The 24,272-nt window shown below is 44.4% G+C and overlaps 2 protein-coding genes across 2 annotated transcripts in view; one reads left to right on the top strand and one right to left on the bottom strand.

The window, feature by feature from the left end:
* ndufaf6 (NADH:ubiquinone oxidoreductase complex assembly factor 6) overlaps positions 1-16,831 on the bottom strand; it is a 54,597-nt gene extending 37,766 nt beyond the window's left edge. Inside the window, exons 1-4 of the mRNA XM_059985153.1 lie at positions 16,651-16,831; positions 16,130-16,229; positions 7,486-7,608; positions 4,810-4,866 (exon numbers count right to left, since the gene is read on the bottom strand). Of these exons, the coding sequence (XP_059841136.1) occupies positions 4,810-4,866; positions 7,486-7,608; positions 16,130-16,229; positions 16,651-16,793 (423 nt within the window). The 5' untranslated portion in view covers positions 16,794-16,831. The remainder of the gene's footprint in view (positions 1-4,809; positions 4,867-7,485; positions 7,609-16,129; positions 16,230-16,650) is intronic.
* A 452-nt stretch (positions 16,832-17,283) lies between these two features.
* The window catches only part of nagpa (N-acetylglucosamine-1-phosphodiester alpha-N-acetylglucosaminidase), an 81,878-nt gene continuing 74,889 nt past the window's right edge, over positions 17,284-24,272 (top strand). The window contains exon 1 of the mRNA XM_059985120.1: positions 17,284-17,422. Coding sequence (XP_059841103.1) covers positions 17,295-17,422 — 128 coding nt within the window. The 5' untranslated portion in view covers positions 17,284-17,294. The remainder of the gene's footprint in view (positions 17,423-24,272) is intronic.

The raw sequence follows: 24,272 nt of genomic DNA, 5'->3' as shown, positions 1-24,272 counted from the left end.
CTTTACTAATTATTTGATTTTCTTTGCTTATAGAACAGGCCCTTCGGCCCACAATGCTGTGCTGACCTTTTAGCCTACACTATGATCAATCAATACCTTCCCTCCAATGCAGCCCTTCATTTTTTTTTCTATCATCCATGTGCTTAATATGCCTATCTAAGAGTCCCTTAAATGCCCCTAATGTATCTGCCTCTAGCACAACTCCTGGCAGGGTATTCCACATACTTGTTACTCTCTACAAAAACTTACCTCTGACACCCCCCCCCCCCCTATATTTTCCTCCAATCACCTCAAAATTATGAGCCCTCATAGTAGCCATTACAGCCCTGGGAAAAAGTCTCTAGCAATCCACTCGATAGCTGTCTCTCATCTTGTATGTGTCAAAGTGGGGGAATAATCAGAAAGGATTGGAACAGAAGGAGATGACTTATACAAGCTCTCGTTACATACACGTGCAGTTCAACTCTTTGAGTGATAATGCAGAAAGTTTGAAGTTAATAACTCATCTCCTTCTACCTTAGGCCACGAACTTATCAATCACCCCTGCCGTCGACCACTTCTGGAGGTCCAAGACGCCAACTTCTACAAAGAAGGGATCCATATGCTCCACAACCTCTGGACTAAGTGTGTAACTGTAGGAGGGGACTATGTTGAAAAATAAATGTGCTAGGTTTTCTAAAATTGACTCCTTCTACCTTAGGCCACAAACTTACCAATCACTCCTTGTATGTCACAAAATTTGTTTTTTTGTGGGCTGCAGTACATTGCAATAAAGTCTATAAACTACTGTGAAAAATAAACACTTTTTATATATGTATAAAATATGTATTCTTCATTTATACCCATACACACTTCTAAATCAATTAAAGAAAGTGAAAAAGAGAGAGCAGACACTACTGAGATGGTGTTCATGGGTTCAATGTCCATTCAGAAATCTGATGGTGGTCAGGAAGAAGCTGTTCCTAAAACATTGTGTTTTCAGGCTCGTGTACCTCTTCCTTGATGACAGGAATGAGAAAAGGGCATGTCCTGGGTAATGGGGCTCTCAATAATGGATGCTGCCTTTCTTGAGGCATCACCTTTTGAAGATGTCCTCAATACTGGGGAGGCTGGTGCCCATGATCAAATATTGAGTGAGCATCTGTTTGTGCAGCAACTTTACAGAGACTAAAACCTGTGCCAAATATTTGCTGCAAGCCCCCGGCTAAAAGAATGGAGAATTTCACCTTCAAACTTGGGACTAACACAAGCAAGTGAACGAGTGTACATTCCATATTCCACCTTGCACTCCAAACAAACACCAAAGCTCATTATACATAAAAACGTATCTGTAGATCTGGGATGAGAGCATGAATGGATCTGTTCCCACTGTTTGCACTTACAGTGCATTCCAGTTAATTGGATCATCAGTTACTCAGGGCAGCTGCATATTTGGGACAACTCTTTTAAAAAAGCTAATCCATAAATAGCTGTGATTCCCTTTGTTTATTTGGGACACTGTAATTACTTAATTGGGACAGGAAACCGTTGTGACAGCTGAACGTTGGTGTCAGTTGTGTGCACCTGTGTAGCTGTTAGACACTACACGATGCTCAGAGAAAACAGCTTTAATTAGTCAGTTGTGTGTTTGTGTTCAAGGAGGAGTGATTTTTTAAAAAATAAAAAAAATCGCTGACAGTTAGCAAGAAATTAGCAGCAAGACAATTCAGAACCGTTTTGATCACTGCAGTTTCAAGCATTCAGGCTTGGAGATACCAGAAATGGTTGGGAGTGAAAATAAAACAATATCAGTATTTCAAGTTAAAAACTATGAAGAACCTGAAGGGATCTACAATCATCATAAATGTGCAATGAAAATGAAGATTTGAAGGACGCAATCGTTGAAAGCATTGTATGAAGTCAGTCCACTTTCTGCACCAGGTGCCTGTGCTGATTTTGTTCATTTAAATCAATCAAAAGAACATGGCAGTGAGGAATTGGGGATATAAAAAAAATAGTTTTGAACCTATGTAACCTCTGGCTATAAGAATATTTGGGACTGAATAGGCATTTTTGAACTGAAGTAAACTCTGTTTTCAGCAGTTAGCTAAGACAGGCTCATTACCAGTTCTCCTCAGCTGGCAGAGAGACATTGAGTTTGATAACATTGTACATTGTATCCTCATTTGAGTAGGGGAAGGGGTGTATGGGGTGTCAGGGAGGGGTAGCGCCTCTGGTGGGGGAACATGTTGAATCCTTTTCAGGCAGTGTGTCCACCTTTAGTCCCCACCTGGCACTCAGCTCTCACCTGTGACTCCCTGTAGCTGTTTGCATGCGACAGTGGCCACACCCCAGGCAACAGCTTCGACAAACCAATTAAACCAGGTGAGGGTAGCAGACGGGTCTCAAACCCTCGGTGAGATAGGGAGTTGTCTATCCCAGCATGTGAAGATAGACTCTGGCAGATTGAGCAGACGAGATCAATGGAAGGTCCAATGGTCAAGAAGGCGGTCTTGTAAGCGTCGTGGAATACGTAGAGCACGATAAACCACAGAAGACATCCTGGTCATCCACTGCGCCTAGGCCCATCTCCAGCTGTCTCGACTCTTGTCTTGCCACTGGATCCAGATGGGAATTGGGAAGAGAGAGTGAGACTGACGCTGCGCAACTCTCCCTCACTTAAATCCAAATCAAGTGCTCGTCTCAACACCATCAAATGGAGTCAAAGTCTTCATCGATGACAATGGACGAACCATTTTAGGGGAAGGAGGACTCACCAATAATGACTGGACAGCACATCCATCTGTAATTAAGCCTTGATGTAGAAGACTCTCTTATCTGTAACAAAGTTTCGCACCAACAGACTTGGTAGGCATACCAGTTCAAATGGCATCTTGCAACAGTAATGGGGCTTACTATATATAAGCATATGGCTATAACCGGAGAGAGGGGACCCACTTGTCAGATGGTGGCAGTACTTACGTGCCTTCCCTCTGACAACTGGGTCTCAAATTCCTGCAGGAGGGTGCACAATAAACTGTGGTAACTATAAGAAGCTGGTCTCCCAAGTTTTATTCAGATTTGACTTTAAGAGCAGTGTACATTGGATTAATTCCTCCATCAATAACTATTTGCTGCACGGTTTTATACTACTGCAGCAGTATTGGTAATACTCTAAATTGTTTTGTATTTCATTTAAATGTGTAACTTGTACTCAGTTAAATGGTAGTTTGTCTTTTTTATACTTTTTAAACTATTTCCATGAAATTTTAGCTAATTAGGGCAGCCTCTTAATTGGGCCAAAATGTAGTGGTCCTCATATGTCCCAATTAACCGGAATCAATTGTACTTCCACATCGTTCTTAGTACATACAAATTTCATCTTACACCTTTATTCTAGTAATAGTCACAGTAAACAGATTGCCAAGAAAGACAATGTAGTTGAAATAGGAGAGCTGTGAAAACAGACCGTTTCCACTCAGAAGGTGGTGCGAGTGTGGAACAAGCTGCTGGTGGAAGTGGTGAACAAGGTTCAATTGGAAACATTGGGATAGATACATGGATGGGGGGGCATGGAAGGTTATGGTCTTGGTGAAGGTAGATGGGACTAGACCGAAGATCAGATCAGCTTTGACTGGTTGGGCTGATGTGTTGTAGTACTTTGTCTCTTAACAATGGCCTCAATGTCCACTGTTGAGTTAAAAGAACAATTCTATAGCCACACAACATTCAGGAACAGTTATTACCCCTGAAACATCAGGCTCTTGAACCAAAGGGGATAATTTCACTCAACTTCACTTGCTCCATCACTGAACTGTACCCACAACTCAAGAACTAACTTTTAAGAACTCCGTCTCAAATCAAATCAGGTTTAATTCTCATTCAGACCAGACATGGATACAGTCGAACAAGGCTGCTTTCCTCTGGGGCCTAGGTACATAACATACATTCAAAATAGTGAGAGAAATAATACCCTCATGCAAGAACATGTATAGTCTAAGTCCATGAGCGGCATGCAAATTAATGGTACAGCTCCCAGCAATCCAGCCTGTCATTGCACTGGCTGAACACTGGAGGGCAGTGGTGACGGGAGAGGCCAAGAGCCAAGACATCATTTCTATAAGCAGAACCAAAAAGAGGCAGGCAGAGCTAAAAATGTGTATAATGTCTAATTTTCATTTTTCTGCCAATTTTATTAGATGCCTTTGTTTCTGCAGTCTATTATTTCCCACAATAAAAAACAAGAAAAAATTTGACACCTTTAGCCAAATTTGAAATTTCACCTTCCAACATGTTATTGTACATAATACAATAAACTGAAAATTTCCTAGCCACGCTATCAGTAAAATGCGTTAAACATGCACTGTTCCATAACTGATTAAAATAGATGTGTTTGGTGTCAGCTGGGTCTTAATGCCTCTCCTCACTAGATTGGAAAGACTGAGGTACTCCATCTGGTGGCAGAGCAGAATCTGGGACAAAGTACAAATGTTAAGAAAGGGACACCTTTCAAGATTGTTTAACGTCATTTCAAATAAACAAATATAAAGGAGAAAAAAAAATTGTTATTCCAGACCTAAGACAGCACAAAACCAAAATAATAACATAATAAATATAAATATATAAGGTAGCAAGATTGCTCATATCCATAAGATTGATTGCATGTCCATTAAGTGATGCTAGACACAGGAGTGTCTGTACGTAAGGTGACTCTGAGAGGAAATTATCAAGTAGTGGTGGTTGGGGGTCAGTTAAAGAACTCTTGATCTTTAACTGTTCACTATCAGAATGTTGGGGTTACTTGGCTGCAAGATAATTAAGAAAACTTACCCGTTCGTCGATAATTCTTAGAAACCATCGCTTGGTCAGCTTGTGTTTTCTTACTGCCTAGCAATGCAAAAAACAGATTACATTATAAATGAGCAAAAGCAGAATTATTTCCTTTTCATAAGCAACAGAGATAACCATTTGACCATTTGCAAAGCATCGTAAGTAGAATATTTCACTTATGTAAGACATCAGCCTCTGCAAAACATTAATACGAAGAGAAAAATCCTGCTCTATTTTTGTTGTGTTATCAACTAAATCCACATTAAGTGTGTCACATTGAAATAATAGTTTACTCACGAATTACAAGAGACTTTTACTTGTGTACAGCACTCAGATATGCTGTCAATGCCAGTATATACTGTCCATCTTTTACCACCCCTGAATCGAGGAGGAGGATTGGAGGTAACACATTTGGTGGATCTGGAGTCAAGTTGAGCCAGACCAGGGAAGCAAAGAGACAGATCTCCTTCCTCAAAGGACATAAGTGAATTGCAAAAACTAGAATCTGTCTTTCAGAAGACATTTAGCAGAATTTTAGCAAACATTATTAGCAAAAAATTGAACATCATGGGACTGAATGCAATTTAGTGATGTCACTAAAAAAGTGGTCATGTGGCAAAAGGAAACTGAAATATTAAATATTCAAATTGGTAGCAAATGAATACAGTGAGGATTTATGCTGGAAATTACAATACTATTTAAAGCAGAGGTCGATACATTCTTGATTTGTAAAAGCGACAAAGGTTATGGGGAGAGGGCAGGAGAATGGGGTTAAGAGAGGTAATAAATGATGAAATGGTAGAGAAGATTTGATGGGCCAAATGGCCTGTTTCTTCTCTGTCTTAAAATCTAACTGCATTTAAATAACTCTGATAATCAGAGAAACAAAATAATTGAAGATACTTAATGAATACTTTACTTCAGTATTCACTATGGAAAAGGATCTTGGTGATTGTAGTGATGACTTGCAACACACTGAAAACGTTGAGCATGTAGATATTAAGAAAGTGGATGTGCTGGAGCTTTTGGAAAGCATCAAGTTGGATAAGTCGCCGGGACTAGATGAGATGTACCCCGGGCTACTGTGGGAGGCGAGGGAGGAGATTGCTGAGCCTCTGGCGATGATCTTTGCATCATCAATGGGGATGAGAGAGGTTCCAAAGGATTGGAGGGTTGTGGATATTGTACCCTTATTCAAGAAAGGGAGTAGAGATAGCCCAGGAAATTATAGACCAATGAGTCTCACCTCAGTGGTTGGTAAGTTGATGGAGAAGATCCTGAGAGGCAGAATTTATGAACATTTGGAGAGGTATAATACGATTAGGAATAGTCAGCATGGCTTTGTCAAGGGCAGGTCATGCCTTACGAGCCTGATTGAATTTTTTGAGGATGTGTCTAATCACATTGATGAAGGAAGAGCAGTAGATGTAGTGTATATGGATTTCAGCAAGGCATTTGATAAGGTACCCCATGCAAGGCTTATTGAGAAAGTAAGGAGGCATGGGAGGATCAGAGGGATCTTGGGGTCCGAATCCAGAGGACGCTCAAAGCAGCTGCCCAGGTTGACTCTGTGGTTGAGAAGGCATACGGTGCTTAGGCCTTCATCAATTGTGGAATTGAATTTAGGAGCTGAGAGGTAATGTTGCAGCTATATAGGACCCTGGTCAGACCCCACTTGAAGTACTATGCTCAGTTCTGGTCGCCTCACTATGGGAAGGATGTGGAAGCCATAGAAAGGGTGCAGAGGAGATTTACAAGGATGTTGCCCGGATTGGGGAGCATGCCTTATGAGAATAGGTTGAATAGGCCTTTTCTCCTTGGAATGATGGAGGATGAGAGGTGAGCTGATAAAGGTGTATAAGATGACGAGAGGCATTGATCGTGTGGTTAGTCAGAGGCTTTTTCCCAGGGCCACAAGAGGACACAGGTTTAAGATGCTGGGGAGTAGGTACAGAGGAGATGTCAGGGGTAAGTTTTTTTACTCAGAGAGTGGTGAGTGCATGAAATGGGCTGCTGGCAATGGTGGTGGAGGCAGATACGATAGGGTCTTTTAAGAGACTTTTAGATTCAAATAACTTTTATAAAATATTCTTTATTTCTATCATAATCTTAATGTTTTTCTTTAAATACATTAAAAATTAAAATCTCCCAATTTTTGACCATGTGCAAAATATGTCAGCCATGACTGACCCCAAATAAGAAAAAAAAAGTTCAAAGCAAATTTATTACCCAGAGATTCATCTTCTTGCAGGCAATTACAGGAAAATGAAATACAATATAATTTATTAAAAATATATACATAAACAAAGACCAACAAGCAACCAGTGTGCAAAAGATAAATAGTGCAACTGAAAAACTAAATAAATAATACTGAAAATCCAAGTTGCGGAGTCCTTGACAGTGAATCCATACGTTGTTGTTCAGTGTTAAGGTGAATGAAATTATCCGCACTGGTTCAGAAGCCTGATGACATTTATGAGCAAAATTTTGATGGACACATCTTGTATTTTAAAATCACAGAATTTCAGAACTCCACCATGGACTATCCCAACCTTAGCTGTGAAAGGAGGAGGGTCAGACATGGGGCTAGCAAACCTCATCCTGTAAAAACCCAGAGCTACAGAAACACTTACTAAAAAACCTATATAGAACAGATTCAATTAAAAACTGATTTACCTTCCACAGTTCTATAGCAATAGGTTGACGGGGAGGATTATTGCTATAGACATCTTCAATTAGTTGCCTCCAAAACTGTATCCTCATTAGACCCAGTGTTTTCTGGGATACAACATCTTGCACCTTAAAGAAATCCAAGAAACAAGGTATCAGGTATGGTCGTGTTGTATAAGGAGAAGCTTTCAAGTAATTACCTTCTTGCTTCATATTGATCATATTGGCAAAATGCTACACATTAAAGAGAGTCAAAATCAAGCAAGGTCAAGTATTCATAGCAAATCAGTGTATTAAGTACAGGAGATGGGATGTCATGTTGAAGTTGTATAAGATGCTGGTGAGGCCTCATTTGGAGTATTGTGTGCAATTCTTTTTACCTACCCACAGGAAAGACATCAGTGAGATTGAAAGAGTGCAGTGGAAATTTTGAAATATTGCCAGGACTTGAGGACGTGAGCTATAGGGAAAGTTTGAATAGGTTAGGACTTTATTCCATGGAGCACGGTAGACTGAGAGGAGAATTGATAGAGGTTTACAAAATTATGATAGGTATAGATAGAGGAAATGCAAGCAGCTTTTTCCATTGAGATTGGGTGGGACTAGATCATGGGTCAAGAGTGAAAGAGGAAATATTTATGGGAACTTTTCCCACTGAGTGATGAACTGCCAGCACAAGTTCAACATTCACAGTTTTGACAAACAAGCTTCTACAAGTACAGTGTGGTTTCAGCACAGTCGCTTCTGTGGTTCCGCATTAGAGAATGGGCTCTTGTGTGGGGAAAGTACAAGGCAAATTTATTATCAAAGGACATACATGTCACCATACACAACCGACATTCATTTTCCTGCAGGCAGACACAGTAAATCCATGAAACAATAGAACCAATGAAAGACTGCATCCAACAAGATGGACAAACAACCAATGTGCACAGGACAGCAAACTGCACAAATACAAAAGAAAAAAAATAATAAATACATCAGCAATAGAGAACATGAGATGAAAAGGTTGTGGGAAGTTCAGTGAAATTATCCCCTCTGGTTCAGGAGCCTGGTGGCTGAAGGGTAATAACGGTTCCTGAACCTGGTACTGTGGCTCCTGTACCTTCTCCATTTCTCACCAATCTAAGCATCTTCCTGATTGAAATCAGTGACGATGAGGACAGCAGGCAAGTGGGTTTTTGCCTTTGACTAGTCCCTTCCTCTTGCTCTCTGCTCCTGGAGGAAAATGCCTACATTTGATTGGTCTCTCTCTCTCTCTCTCTCTCTCTCACACTCTCGACACTGCCGGAGGATGGTCTTGGGTCTTGGGCAGGGTATAATCATCACAGTTTGCAGAGTGGGCTCTGTAGTTCACATTGTGTTTCTGGTTGCTTTCTTGTTGCTATTTTAAGACTAAAAGATATAGGAGCAGAAGTAGGCCATTCGGCCCAAGTCTGCTCTGCCATTCAATCATGGCTGATCCAACTCTTCTGGTCATCCCCACTCCCATCTTCATCCCATACCCTTTGATGTCCTGGCTAATCAAGAACATATCTATCTCTGCCTTAAATATACCCAATGACTTGACCTCCACAGCTGCTTGTGGCAACAAATTCCACAGATTTATCACCCTCTGACTAAAGGAATTTCTCTGCATCTCTGTTCTAAATGGACATCCTTCAATCCTGAAGACATGCCCTCTTGTCCCAGACTCCCCTACCATAGGAAATAACTTTGCCATATCTAATCTGTTCAGGCCTTTTAACATCCAGAATGATGTTAACATCAGGAGAATCCTCATTCTCCTGAACTCCAGGGAATACAGCCCAAAAGCTGCCAGACGTTCCTCATACGGTAACCCTCTCATTCCTGGAATCATTCTCGTGATTCTTCTCTGAACCCTCTCCAATGTCAGTATACCCTTACTAAAATAAGGAGCACAAAACTGCACGCAATACTCCAAGTGTGTTCTCATGGGTGCCTTATAGTTTCAACATCACATCCCTGCTCCTATATTCTATACTTCTAGAAATGAATGCTAACATTGCATTCGCCTTCTTCACCACTGACTCAATCTGGAGGTTAACCTTTAGGGTATCCTGCACAAGGACTCCCAAGTCCCTTTGCATCTCTGTATTTTGAATTCTCTCCCTATCTAAATAATCTGCCTGTTTACTTCTTCCACCAAAGTGCATGACCATACACTTTCTGACATTGTATTTCATTTGCCACTTCTTTGCTAATTCCCCTAAACTATCCAAGTCTCTCTGTAGGCTCTCTGTTTCTTCAACATTACCCACTCCTTCACCTATCTTTATATCATTGGCAAATTTACCCACAAATCCATTAATCCCATAGTCCAAATCATTGACATACATCGTAAAAAGCAGTTGTCCCAACACTGACCCCTGTGGAACTCCACTGGTAACCAGCAGTCAGCCAGAATAGGATCCCTTTATTCCCACTCTCTGTTTTCTGCCGATCAAACAATGCTCCACCCATGCTAGTAAATGCCCTGTAATTCCATGGACTCTTACCTTGCTAAGCAGCCTCATGTGTAGCACCTTGTCAAAGGCCTTCTGAAAATCCAAGTACACCACATCTACTATATTTCCTTTGTCTACCCTGCTTGTAATTTCCTCAAAAAAATTGCAGTAGGTTTGTCAGGCAGGATTTTCCTTTCAGGAAACCATGTTGGCTTTGGCCTATCTTGACATATCCCTCCAGGTATTCCATAATCCCATCCCTCACTATCAATTCCAACAACTTCCCAACCACTGATGTCAGGCTAGCATGTCTACAGTTTCCTTTCTTAAATAGCGGAGTAACATTTGCAATTTTCCAGTCATCCGGTACAATGCCAGAATCTATCAATTCTTGAAAGATCATTGTTAATGCCTCCAGCTACTTCCTTCAGAACCTGAGGGTGCATTCTATCAGGTCCAGGTTTATCAATCCTCAGACTATTAAGCTTCCTGAGCACCTTCTCCGTCATAATTTTCACTGCACAAACTTCATTTCCCTGACACTCTTGAATGTCCGGTATACTGCAGATGTCTTCCACTGTGAAGACTGATGCAAAATGTGCATTCAGTTCCTCTGCCATCTCTGCGTCTCTCTTTACAATATCTCCAGTGTCATTTTGTATGACTTTCATCAAGGCAGACTAGTTAACAAACAGTGCGCCACTAGATTGAACTGAACTGAGTATTTCTGGACTGTTTTGATTACTTTGTGGTTTGATGTTCTATATGCTGTGTTTTTTTGCTCATTTTTGCCATTTGTGTGATTAGTTCATCTTTTTGTGCATTCAGGGTTTGACTTTTTTTTCTCTGAATGGATTCCGTGGTTTGATTCGTGGCTACTATGGAAAGATGACTTTCAGTGTTGTATACTGCATACATACTTCTTTAATAAATGTAGTTTGGATCTTCCTGATGGCAGCAACAACAGAGCATGGCCTGGGTGGTGGGGTCCTCAATGATTGACACCACCTGACTACAACAGCGCTCATGTGGATGTGCTCATTATTGGGGAGGACTGTACCCATGATGGACTGGGCCATATCCACTAGTTTTTGTAGGATTTTCCGTTCAAAGGCATTGGTGTTTCCACATCAGGCTGTGATGCAACCAGTCAATGTACTCTCAACCACACATCTATAGAGGTTTGTGAAAGCTTTAGATGTCATCCCAAATATTCACAAAAATTCTAAGGATGTAGAGGCACTGCTGTGCTTTCTTCGTAATGGCAACGTTGCAGTGGGCCCACGACAGGTCCTCTGAAATGATAACACTGAGGAATTTAAAGTTGCTGAACCTCTCCACCTCTCACTTCCCCAATACAGACTGCTCACAGACAACCAGCTCCAAGCTTGCTGACGTTGAGTAAGAGGTCGTTGTATTGACACCACTCAGCCAGATTCTCAGCTGATTCATCACCACCTTTGATTCAGCCTGTGACAGTGGTGTCATCAGTAAACGTGAATATGGCATTGGCGCTGTGCTTAGCCACACAGTCATAAGTGTAAAGTGAGTAGAGCAAGGGGTGAAGCACACAGCCCTGTGGTGCATCTGTGCTGATAGGGATTGTGGTGGAGATGTTTTTGCCAATCTGAACTTACTGGGGTCTGCAAGTGAGGAAATCCAGGATCCAGTTTCACAAGGAGGTATTGAGGCCAAGGTCTAGGAGTTTATTGATAGGTTTTGAGGGGATGCCAGCATTGAATGCTGAGCTGTGGTTGATAAAGAGCATCGTGATGTATGTCTCTTCACTGTTAAGATGTTCTAGGGTTGAGTGAAGAGCCAATGAGATGGCACCTGCTGTGTTCTGCTGCTCCGGTAGGGAAAACAAACAGATGCAAATCCAAGTGCTGAATGCAAATACAACTTCAATATTTAAGCAACACACACAAAGAGCTGGTAGAACACAGCAGGACCTTTAGAGAATAAGAATAAGAGGTCAGTTATTTAAAACAGAGTTGAGGAAGAGCTTCTTCTCCCAGAGAGTTGTGGAGGTGTGCAATGCACTGCCTCAGAAGACGGTGGAGGCCAATTCTCTGGATGCTTTCAAGAAGGAGCTGGATAGATATCTGATGGATAGGGGAATCAAGGGATATGGGGACAAGGCAGGGACTGGGTATTGATAGTGAATGATCAGCCATGATCTCAGAATGGCGGTGCAGACTCGAGGGGCCGAATGGTCTACTTCTGCACCTATTGTCTATTGTCTATTGACCTGGCAGCGTCTACGGAAAAAAGTACAGTCAATGTTTTGAGCTGGACCACCCAACTGTCTCGGTCTGAAATGTCGACTGTACTTTTTTCTATAGGTGCTGCCTGATCTGCTGAGTTCTCCAGCAATTTGTGTGTGTTGCACAGAGCTTCTTTCACTGGCCACCATTTTAGCTGAACTTGTAAGAAGAACTTCCTTATTGAAGTTCTTTTCTTTCAGTTAGTCCTGACGAAGAGTCTCAGCCCGAAACGTTGACTGTACTTCTTCCTATAGATGCCGCCTGGTCTGCTGTGTTCCACCAGCATTTTGTGTGTATTGCTTGAATTTCCAGCATCTGCAGATTTCTTCGTGTTTGCATTCAATATTTAAGAGAAGTTTGGATAAATAAATGGATAGAAGGAGTATGGATGCTACTTTTCACACTGTTTGTCAATGATTTAGATAACGGAATTGACAGCTTTGTGGCAAAGTTTACAGGTGATACGAAGATAGGTGGAGGGGTAGGTAGTGCTGAGGAAGCAATGTGACTACAGCAGGACTTAGACAGATTGGAAGAATGGTCAAAAAGTGGCAGATGGAATACAGTGTTGGGAAATATATGATAATGCATTTTGGTAAAAGGAACAATAGTGTGTACTGTTATCTAAATGGGGAGAAGCTTCAAACATCAGAGGTGCAGAGGGTCTTAGGACTCCCAGAAGGTTAACTTACAGGTTGAGTCTGCGGTAAAGAAGGCAAATGTAATGTTGCCATTTATTTGAAGGGAAATAGAATACAAAAGCAAGGAGATAATGCTGAGCCTTTATAAGATGCTAGTCTAGCCATATTTGGAGTATTGTCTACAGTTTTGGGCCCCGTATCTCAAAAAGTATGTGTTGCTATTGGAAAGAGTCCAGAGGAGGATCACAGGATGATTCTGGGAATGGGAAGCGTTTGGCAGCTTTGGGCCTGTACTCACTGGAATTTAGAAGAATGCGGGGGGATCTCATTGAAACCTACCAAATGTTAAAAGCACTAGATAAGGCAGATGTGGAGAGGTTATTTCCTATGGTGGGGGAATCCAGAACTAGATTGCACTGCCTCAAAAGTGAGGGACAACCTTTTAGAACAGAGGTAAGGAGGATTTTGTTTTAGCCAGAGAGCAGTAAATCTATGGAATGCTCTGCCACAGACTGTGATGGAGGCCAAATCTGTTGGTATGTTTAAACCAGAAGTTGATTGTTTCCTGATCGGTCAGTGCAGCAAGAAGGCAGTTGAGTGGGATCCTGGATCAGCCATGACGGAATCGCAGAGCAGACTTGATGGGCTGAATGGTCTAATTCTGCTCCTATTTCTATGGTCTTAAGAGCCTATTTCTGTGGTATAGTGCTAGATAACTCTGGTGGAGGTTTAAATTAGAACTTTTGAGATGAAAAGGAGGTAAATGAATAAGAAAATAAGCAGATTCACTGGGATCAAAGGAGATATTCCAGGTGGGGTTTTGGGGTCTTCCAATACAACGTAACAACTTTAGCATTTTAGGCATCAGATAAAGCACGCTTTGTAGTTCCCAAATATGTCTCCAAATTACCACAATGGCAACCACACAGAACAGAAACCAAATGCCCAACAAAACACATCATAAAAGTCTTAATAATGATCACTGTTAGATCACCAACCAATAATGTCACATGGAATTCAACAATGAATTCAAAATAAGAATTTGAAACAACTTTTCTCTTTAGAACCAAGATCATGTACACTTAAATAAATTCTTCTTAATTCCTAATTTTGTTTTAAAAAAGGAAAAGTCATCCCTCTGCTGTATAAAATTATCCCACCATTGTAGTCAATTGGGACACAGCAAACTTTTGCAAACCACATTGTGAAAGTGGAGGCGGATACGACAGGGTCTTTTAACAGACTCCTGGACAGGTATACAGAGCTCAGAAAAATAGAGGGCTAAGTGTAACCCTAGGTAATTTCTAAGGTAAGGACATGTTCAGCACAGCCTTGTGGGCCAAAGGGCCTGTATTGTGCTCTAGGTTTTCTATGTTTCTATAACTCCTTACAGACAGTGGCGGGATTGACTAACTGCTACATTACCATGCCACTTGAAAACATTACAAGAAAATGTGAAATTATTGTTGCTAAAGTTTTTGTCAATATTCACCATTAACTTCTAAAAGCATGGTCAAATGTTGCTTTCCATTTGCTGTAACCAACAAAAGCACATTAATCACTTTACTGAAAATGTACTGACTGCCAGACTGGCTTTACTTCACACGGCCAGGAGGTCTAAGCTGCCATTTATCTCTAGTCATAACTCAAATATTGCTGCTACAGTGAAACATTACAGAGAGGCCATTACATTAGCAGTGAAACATTACGTAATGGACAGGAGACAATAGCATTTATGAAAAACAATACATAAACAAAGACCAACAACTGATGTGCAAAAGAAAACAAGTTGGACAAATAATAAATAATACTGAGAATATCAGTTATACAGTACTCGAAGATGAGTCCACAGATTGTGGAATCAGTTCAGTGTTGAGCTGAGTGAAGTTATCCACACAGGTTCATGAGTCTGATGGTTGAAGGATAATAACTGCTCCTGAACCTGGTGGTGTGAGACTGGCAGTAGCGAGAAGACAGCATGGCTTGGATGCATAGTCCTTGCTGCTTTCTTTTGACAGCACTCCTTGCAGATGTGCTCAGTGGTGGGGAGGGCTTTGCCTGTGATGGACTGGGCTCCATCCACAATTTTCAGTTCTATTCCTGCACCTTGCTATGTCATGGCCTGGTATGGAAACACCAGTCAGGATACTCTACACTACGCATCTAAAGAAGTTTGCCAAAGTTTTGGTGACATGTTAAATCTATGCAAACTTCTAAGTAAAAAATTCAAGCTTACTTGCCTGAAGGAAGAACTTTCCAGTCACAAAATAACTCCACTCAGAATGGAGAATTGTTGGTGGTTGTCCACTGTATCAGACAATGACAGGGAACCTGTGCAGGAGAGTTTCTAAAGTGGAAAAGCCATTACACTGGGCCAGTCCCACTCTCTCAACCTCAGAAGTCCGGATCCTTCCTTGAAGAAATCATCAAGACCTTCTACTGAGGCACCACTGAGAGCATCCTGACTGGCTGTATCACAACCTGGTACAGGAAATGCACCAACCTTGATCGCCGGGCACTGAAGAGAGTGGTACAAAGAGCCCAGCACACCTGTGAATGTGAACTTCCCTCCACTGAGGACATTTACAGCAGCGTGTGCAGAAAGGAGGTCCGGAAGATCATTGGGGGCACCAGTCACCCCACCCATAAAATGCTTCAGCTGCTTCCGTCTAGCAAATGCTATTGCAGCATTAAAGCCAGGACCAACAGGCTACAGGACAGCTTCTTTCTACAAGCCATTAGACTAATAAATTCACGTCTGTTCATTGTAATGGAGTCATAACGCAAAAAAATTTACACCCTCACTTTGTGAGATGGATGTACAATTTAAATCAATTCATTCTTTCAAATTTATTCAGTGATACAAACAAGCGTCACTAAACTGGGGTCTCTCTTGGTTGCAGTGGATGACCATGACTAATTCTGTGCCTTGTCATGCCCACAGTGTTGCGGAACTGCCTTCCTGGCCGTTGGATCTTACTGCAGATCTCTTCTGCATACTCTGCCAGAGCTGACTTTGCAAGGTAGGTCAGGCGTGTTCCTACCTTACAGGGGTATGAGGTCCACTGGCTTCCCACACCTGGTTTAACCTGCTTGTTAAAGTGGTGTACCATGGTGTGGCCACTGTTGCATGCAGTGACATGGAGTCACAGATGATAGCTGAGGGTTTGGTGGGGAGCTCTGGTGAAGATTCCAGGACCGTTCCCTCAGCTTTGGAATGAAGAATTGGCAATTTAATTAAAAACACATTGGAGTATCTGTGCAGAGTACTTGCCTGAGCCAGCTCCACATTGAATGCTCTCAGTGCAAAAACCGAGCAGCGAAGTTCTGAAGGAAGCAGCAGAGAGGTCAGAAAACCTTCATAGTCCCGACTTCTGTGAGGAAAACAATGATTCAACCATTACAAAAATAAACAACGTCAACAAAAAGTGAACAGTGTGTGTAATCAAAATATAAAATAAGAGCACCATACATAGGAGCAGAATCGGGCCATTCAGCCCATCGGAATTGCTGTCATTCCATCATGCTAATTTATTGTCCCTCTCAACTCCATCCTCCTGCCTTCTCCCCGTAATCTTTGCCGGCTTGACTAATCAAGAACCTGTCAACCTCCTCTTTAACATATTAACGTATCTAATGACTCGACCTCCACAGCCGTCTGTTGCAATGAATTCCATAGATTCATCACTACTGTTCTAAATGGACGTCTCCCGGTCCCCAGTGCATCGAGGCCTTGGTGTTCGGGCGGTTTGCGCAGCTCCCACCTCCATCCCGGTGCCGGAACGGGCCGCTTACCGGACAACCTGCGCGCAGTAGTGCTCGTGATGCGCGGGGGCGGCGGCCCCGCTGTCGGTCGCGCGCACCCGCCTGGCCTCGCGACCCCAGCGGCCCGTCAGCAGCAACGACCGTCCGAGAGCGCGCACCGCGCGGGACTCCATGGCGGAACGTGCCTCTGTCCCTTCCGGGGAGCAACGCACGCCGCTGACCAAACGTTCCGCCCAGACACGGCAATCCAGGGCAACACTCACAGAATGCCGGGGGGACTCAGCAGGTCAGGCAGCTTCAGCACATTTTATCCGCCCGGAAAGGAAAAGCCGAGACACAGGGTTGGTGCCGTGGGGAAGTAAGGAATTACCGCCATTTCAGGATGGTGTTTAACAAAAACATTAAGTGACAAGACAACTGAGAAGTAGCTGTCGGCGGTCCTCGAATGGATTGACAGCCGGGCTGACTTCACCTGATCAGATGGGCGGGCGGGTGCTGGTGGCACGTGACCGACCGATGGGCGTGGTGGAGGAGTGGGCGGGGCTCCGGCGTCATGTGATCGGCGAGTGGGCGGGGCTCCTGCGTCATGTGATCGGCGAGTGGGCGGGGCTCCTGCGTCGTGTGATCGGAGAGTGGGCGGGGCTCCTGCGTCATGTGATCGGAGAGTGGGCGGGATGAGAATGGCGGCTGCTGGGCGCCGCGCCGTGGGGTGCCTGGTGGTGCTGGCGGCGGGTGACTGGCGCACCGGGCTGGCTCTCGGTGTCCTTGCCGTCCTGTGTACAAGTGCAGGAGCTGTCGATAGGTAAGTGCCTCTAACGTCTCCTTCAGGCACCCTACTTCATTTGTGTGGGGCCGTCTATGTCCGGCGGGGCTGGCAGCCGCGACCGGTGCCGTATCCGTATCCCCTCGCTGATATAACACCTCTCCACACAGCCCTCTCGAAAATAAGATAAACTGAAGGATCGTAGATGATAAAAGTTGATGCCGTACATTCCACGACGGAACTTTAGTGCAAACGTGTCCTTACCACGGAGGCTTGACCAATCGCTATCATTCAGCGTTTATTGCTAACTTATTCATGCATGCACTTAACTTTTATAATGGAAGTTCTAACGTAAATTTTGCATGTATAGAGTTTCCCATGGAATATTTTGCGTCATTTTTATCAGTAAATACATCAATTGTATCTATTTGTAATCATAAAATAACAGTTTATAGCAACACGCACGAATGCAGTAAGTGGAGTTCCTCTTGTCTTCACCGACCACCCCATGAGCCTCTGATCCAGCACTCCGCAACATCCGCCATCTCCAAAGGGATCCTAACACTAAACACATTTTTACCTCTTCTTCCCACCCCAACCCCAGTCTCCACATTCTGCAGGGATCGCTCCCTCGCCTACATTCAGAACCCCAAACCAGGAGAGAATTGAATTCACTTTATTTCTTACATCCTTCACTTTCATGAGGAGTAAAAATCTTTGTCTCCATCTGAATGTGCAATTTAAAGTAATGTGAAATAAATAGTTTATACAACAAGACAGCCATTATAGCATAGAATTGTATCAATATGATGGCCTGGTGGAAGGAGCTGTCCTGGAGCCTGTTGTTCCTGGCTTTTATGCTGTGGTACCGTTTCCCGGATGGTAGCAGCTGGAACAGTTTGTGGTTGGAGTGACCCAGGAACTCAAAGATCCTTCGGGCCCTTTTTACACACCAGTCTCTGTAAATGTCCTGAATAGTGGGAAGTTCACATCTACAGATGCGCTGGGCTGTCTGCACCACTCTCTGCAGAGTCCTGTGATTGAGGGAGGTACAGTTCCCATGCCAGGCAGTGATGCAACCAGTCAGGAGGCTCTCAAATGAGCCCCTGTAGAAAGTTCTCTGTTGTGCCTTTTTGACTTCTCAGCTGGTGTGTACAGACCACGTGAGATGCTCGGTGATGTGGATGCTGAGGAACTTCAAGCTGTTTACCCTCTTAACCCCAGATCCATTGATGTCAATAGGGGTTAGTCCGTCTCCATTCCTCCTGTAATCCACAACCAGCTCCTTTTTTGTTGCAACGTTGAGGAGAGGTTGTTTTCTTGACACAACTGTGTCAGGTGGTGATTTCCACGCTGTAGGCTGCCTCATTATTTGAGATTAGGCCAATCAGTGTAGCGTCGTTGGCAAATTTAATTAGCAGATCGGAGCTGTGGGTGGCGACACAGTCATGGGTATACAGGGAGTAAAGGAAGGGGCTTAGACACAGTCCTGAGGAGCTCCTGTGTTGAGGGGTGGAGGTGAGGGAGCCCACTCTTGCCACCTGTGGGCGATCTGACAGGAAGCCCAGGATCCAGCTGCACGAGGCAGGGTGAAGGCCGAGGTCTCTGAGCTTCCTGTCGAGCCTGGAGGGAATTATGGTGTTGACTGCTGAACAGCATTCTCACATAAGCATTCTTCTCCAGATGTGTAGGGATGGTGTGTAGAGCTGTGGCTGATGCATCATCTGTCGATCAGTTGTGTTGGTAGGTCTATTGTAGGAGGTCCGTTGTGGATGTAGTATGCTGCAGATGTAGTTCTTGTCTCAAAGTATTTGCTTGTTATTGAGGTGACTATGGCAGGGCACCAGTCATTCAGACACGTTATCTTGGTCTTTTTAGGTACAGGGACAATAGTGGATGTTTTGAGGCAGGAGGGCACTCTACACTGGGAGAGGGGGAAATTAAAAATGTCTGTAAACACACCTGCCAGTTGTGTCACACATGTCCTGAGTACTCGCCCTGGGATGCCGTCCGGTCCCGCAGCCTCACAACTGTCCACTCGTTGGAAACATCTGTGACTTCAGTCTCAGAGATTACCAAGATGCAGATCACTTTGGGGGCTCAATGTTCGCTACATTGAACCAAGCAAAAAAGATTCCTTTCATCTGGGAGAGAAGCAGCGATGTTGGTGGCTGCACTTGGCTTTGGAGTCTGCGATGGTGTGCAGACCTTGCCGTGAGCTGTGTGTGTTTGTGTCTGGATCTTGACCCCGTACTGTCGTTTTGCTGCCTTGGTGACTTTGTGCAGATCGTAGCTGCGTTTCTTGAGTTTCTGTTGGTCACCAGCAACATGAGCTGTGTCGCATGGAAAGTGCTGTGCACACAGAACTGTTGATCCAGGGTTTCTGGTTTGGATAGACCGGACTGATTTTTTGGGGGGGACAACGTCCTCGATGCACTTCCGGATGAAGCTCGTGACCCCCCTTCTGTGAACTCGGACATCCTCAACACGAGAGATATTCCATTTGACGTCATCAAAGCAGTCCTGTGGCATGGAGACCGATCGGTGGGACCAGCAGTGAACGGTTTTAACTTTGGCCTCTTACTTCAGCTTCTGCCTGTACATGAGCAGAAGCAAGATGGGGGAGTGATCCGACTTCCCCAGCAGCAGGCGGAGGAGGGCTTTGTAAGCATTGCAGGAGGGAGAGTATGCTCTCTCCCTGTGTGCACACCTGGATGTGCTGACAAAACTTCAGAGGGACTTTAGTCAGTGACGCTCTATTAAAGTCTTTGGCAATGATGAAAGCAGCCTCTGGGTGTGCATTCTCCAGGGGCTTGAGAGCCAGGTCAGTATCAGCCTCTGGCGGAATATACACGGCTGTGATAATAACACTGTGAACTCCCTGGGCAGCCTGGAAGGTCTACATAGCAGCACAAGGTACTTCCGATCGGGGGAACAAAATGATTTGAGGGCATGCACATTCTGGGGGTCGCATTATTGACCGTGAAGCATACCCCACCTCCTTTACTCTTCCCAGAGAGGTTTTTACACCTGTCCACCCAGAACAGGGAGAACCCAGAGGGCTCGATGGCGTGACCCGGTATCTCCTCTGTCATCAGGTCTCCACAAAGCACAAAACATTGCATTCCTTTGTTTCTCGCTGACAGATCCTGGCTCTCAGTTGGCGTAGCTTATTGTCCAGGAGTGTTAGCCGGGTGAATGCTAGGGAGCAGCAGTTGTCATGTCAACCTCACCAGGATGCCGGCCGGCCCTTCTCCCTGGTCTCCGCCACTGCTCCCAAGGTATGAGCCTCCTGTGCAATGCATAAGCAGGGGTTCCCAGTGTCGAGAAGGCGGCAGGTTGTGGGTAAATGCTGCTGTCTTCCCGGAGATTCAGTCCATCATATCTAAAGTGCCTATCAGCTTCTTGAAATTGAGGGAAATCTCAGAAATTTGCAGTACGCTTTAAGTTGGTATAGAGCTCACAACACGGCACCATCAACACTTCACCTGCAAACCTGGTGTCTTCTATTTTATTTGGCCCTCCTGGTGCACTTTTTCTATGTTGGTCCGATCGGTTCTAAATCGGCTTTATGGAGCGGCTCTGCTCCACCTACTGAAAGGGGAGCTTCCTGGTGGCCAAACATTTTAATTCTTCTGCCCCTTCTTGTTCTGATATTTCTGTCCATGGCCGCCTCTTGTGCCATGATTAGGCCTCCCTCAGGTTGGAAGAGCGAGAGCTTGTATCCTACTTCAACTTGATGGCACGAACCTCGATTTCTCCTTCCCATTACAAAATCCCTCCCCCTTCCCCCCTCTTCAATTTCCAACTCTGGCTCTTGCCTTTTCTTAACTACCCATCACCTCCCCGATACCCCCTTTCTTCTCTCCTATGGTCCACTCTCCTCTTCTCAGATTCCTTCCTCTCCAGCCCTTTATTTTTCCAACCCTCCACATCAGAGTCTACATTAGAACTCAGCCAGGCCAGCGTAATCTGTTCAAATTTATTATCAAAGTACATATGTGTCACCATATACAACTATGAGATTCGTTTTCTTGCAGACGTACTCAATAAGTCCAGTAACCATAACAGAATCAAAATGAAAGGCCGCATGCAACAGGGCGGACAGCCAGTGTGCAAAAACACAAGAAACTGCAAATACACAAATTTAAAAAAATTAGTTACCGTCATTGTTATGTGCCCATGTTGTCTGACATAGGTTACCATGGTGAGCGTTCTTGCTAAATCTTTCTACAGAAGTGGTTTGCTATTGCTGCCTTCTGGGCAGTGTCTTTGCAAGATGGGTGACCCCAGCCATTATCAATCCTCTTCAGGGATTGTCTGCCTGGCGTCAGTGGTTACATAACCAGGACTTGTGATGTGCACTGGCTGCTCGTATGACCATCCACCACCTGCTCCCATTGCTTCACGTGACCCTGAATTTTGGGGTTGGGCTAAATGGGTGCTTCACCTTGCCCAAGGAAGGAACACTACACCTCTTTTGGTAGAAACGTATCTCCACCTTGCCACCCAGGAAATAATAATAGAACATGGAAGAGTACAGCACAGGCCATTTGGCCAACAATGTTGTCCTGAACTGGCCAAAAAGCAGATCAAAAACACCCAAACACTAATCCCTCCTACAATATTCATATCCCTCCATCTTGAATCCACATGCCTATCCAAACGCCTCTTAAAAGCCCATATTTGCCACTACCACCATACCAGACAGCACATCCCAAGCATCCACAACTCTAAGTAAAAGGTTTACCCCTCACATCCCCCTCAATGCATGCCCTTTGGTGTTAGACATTTCAACCCTGGAAAACAGACACCCTGCCCAGTCTATATATGCCTTTCATAATCTTGTAAACTTCTATTAGATCACCCCTCAGCCTCTGATGCTCCAGAGAAGAGTTTATTCAGCCTCACGACAGCACATGCCCTCTAATCATGGCAGCACCCTGATGAACCCCTCTGTACCCTCTCCAAAGCCTCCACATCCTTCCTATAGTGGGATGACCAGAACTGTGTGCAATTCTCCAGGTGTGGCCTGTCTGGAGTTTTATCAAGTAACATAACCTCCCGCTTACAAGGAACAAGTGCTACATCTACCCTTACACTTCCTCCCTCACCACCATTCAGGGCCCCAGACAGTCCTTCCAGGTGAGGCGACACTTCACCTGTGAGTCGGCTGGTGTGGTATACTGCGTCCGGTGCTCCCAGTGTGGTCTTTTATATATTGGTGAGACCCGATGCAGACTGAGAGACTGTTTTGCTGAACGGCTATGCTCGGTCCGCCAGAGAAAGCAGGATCTCCCAGTGGCCACACATTTTAATTCCACGTCCCATTTTCATTCTGACATGTCTATCCATGGCCTTCTCTACTGTCAAGATGAATCCACACTCAGGCTGGAGGAGCAACACCTTATATACCGGCTGGGTAGCCTCCAACCTGATGGCATGAACATTGACTTCTCTAACTTCCATTAATGCCCCTCCTCCCCTTCTTACCCCAACCCTGAATTATTGTTTGTTTTTTTCTCTCTCTGCCCGTCACTCTGCCTGTTCTCCATCTTCCTTTGGTGCTGCCCCCTTCCCCTTTCTTTCTCCCGAGGCCTCCCGTCCCATGATCCTTTCCCTTCTCCAGCTCTGTATCACTTTCACCAATCACCTTTCCAGCTCTTAGCTTCATCCCACCCACTCCGGTCTTCTCCTATCATTTTGGATTTCCCCCTCCCCCCACTACTTCCAAATCTCTTAGTATCTCTCCTTTCATTTAGTCCTGAAGAAGGGTCTCGGCCGGAAACGTCGACAGTGCTTCTCCTATAGATGCTCCCTGGCCTGCTGTGTTCCACCAGCATTTTGTGTGTGTTGTTTGAATTTCCAGCATCTGCAGATTTCCTCATGTTTGCTTTTCCACTCAGTTTAGTGTCATCAGCAAATGTTGCTACACTACACTCAGTCCCCTCTTCCAAATCATCAATGGAAGTGGTAAACAGCTGCAGGCCCAGCATTGACCCCTGCGGCACCCCACTCACCACAGACTGCCAACCGGAGAAACACCCATTTATACCAACTCTCTGCCTTCTATCTGTTAACCAATCCACTATCCACACCAATACGCTTCCTCCGATGCCATGCATCCATATTTTATTTATAAATAAGTCTCTTGTGCGGCACCTCATCAAATACCTTCTGGAAATCCAAGTATACGACATCCACTGTTCCCCTCTATCCAATGCACTCATTATGTCTTCAAAGAACTCCAGTAAGTTTGTCAAACAGGACCTTTCTGAATCCATGTTGCGTCTGTCTCATGGAACCACTCCTTTCTAAATGTTTTGCTAGTTCTTCTTTAATGACAACTTCAAGCATTTTCCTGACTACAGATGTTAAGCTAACTCGCCTTTAGTTGCCCATCTTTTGCCTACATCCTTTTTTAAAAAGTGGTGTGACATTTGCTGTCTTCCAATCCACCAGGACCTGCCCAGAGTCTAGAGAGTTTTAATAAATGATTACCAACAAGTTTACTGTAACCTCCACCAATCCCTTCAGCACCCTGGGATGCATCCCATCAGGACCAGGGGACTTGTCTTCAGGCCCTCAAATGGGATCTCATTGAAACATTTTGTTTATTGAAATGCCTAGTCTGTGGTGTCTAGGGAGGGGTAGCACCTCTGGTGGGGGGGCCTGCCCAGCCCTTTTTCAAGGCAGCTTGTCCACCTTTGGACCCACCTGGCGCTCGGCTCTCACCTGTGGCTCCAAGTAGCTGTGACACACGCAGCAGCCACACCTCGGTTATCCATCTCGGCAGACGGGCCAAACCAGGTGAGGGTAGCCGACTGGTCTCTGACCCTCGGTGAGGTTGGGGAACTGCCTGTCACAGCGTGTGAAGTCTGGCCCTGGC

The sequence above is a fragment of the Hypanus sabinus genome, chromosome 1, assembly GCF_030144855.1.
Source record: "Hypanus sabinus isolate sHypSab1 chromosome 1, sHypSab1.hap1, whole genome shotgun sequence".
In the NCBI taxonomy this organism is placed as follows: domain Eukaryota; kingdom Metazoa; phylum Chordata; class Chondrichthyes; order Myliobatiformes; family Dasyatidae; genus Hypanus; species Hypanus sabinus.
This window is presented reverse-complemented; position numbering and strand designations above follow the sequence as displayed.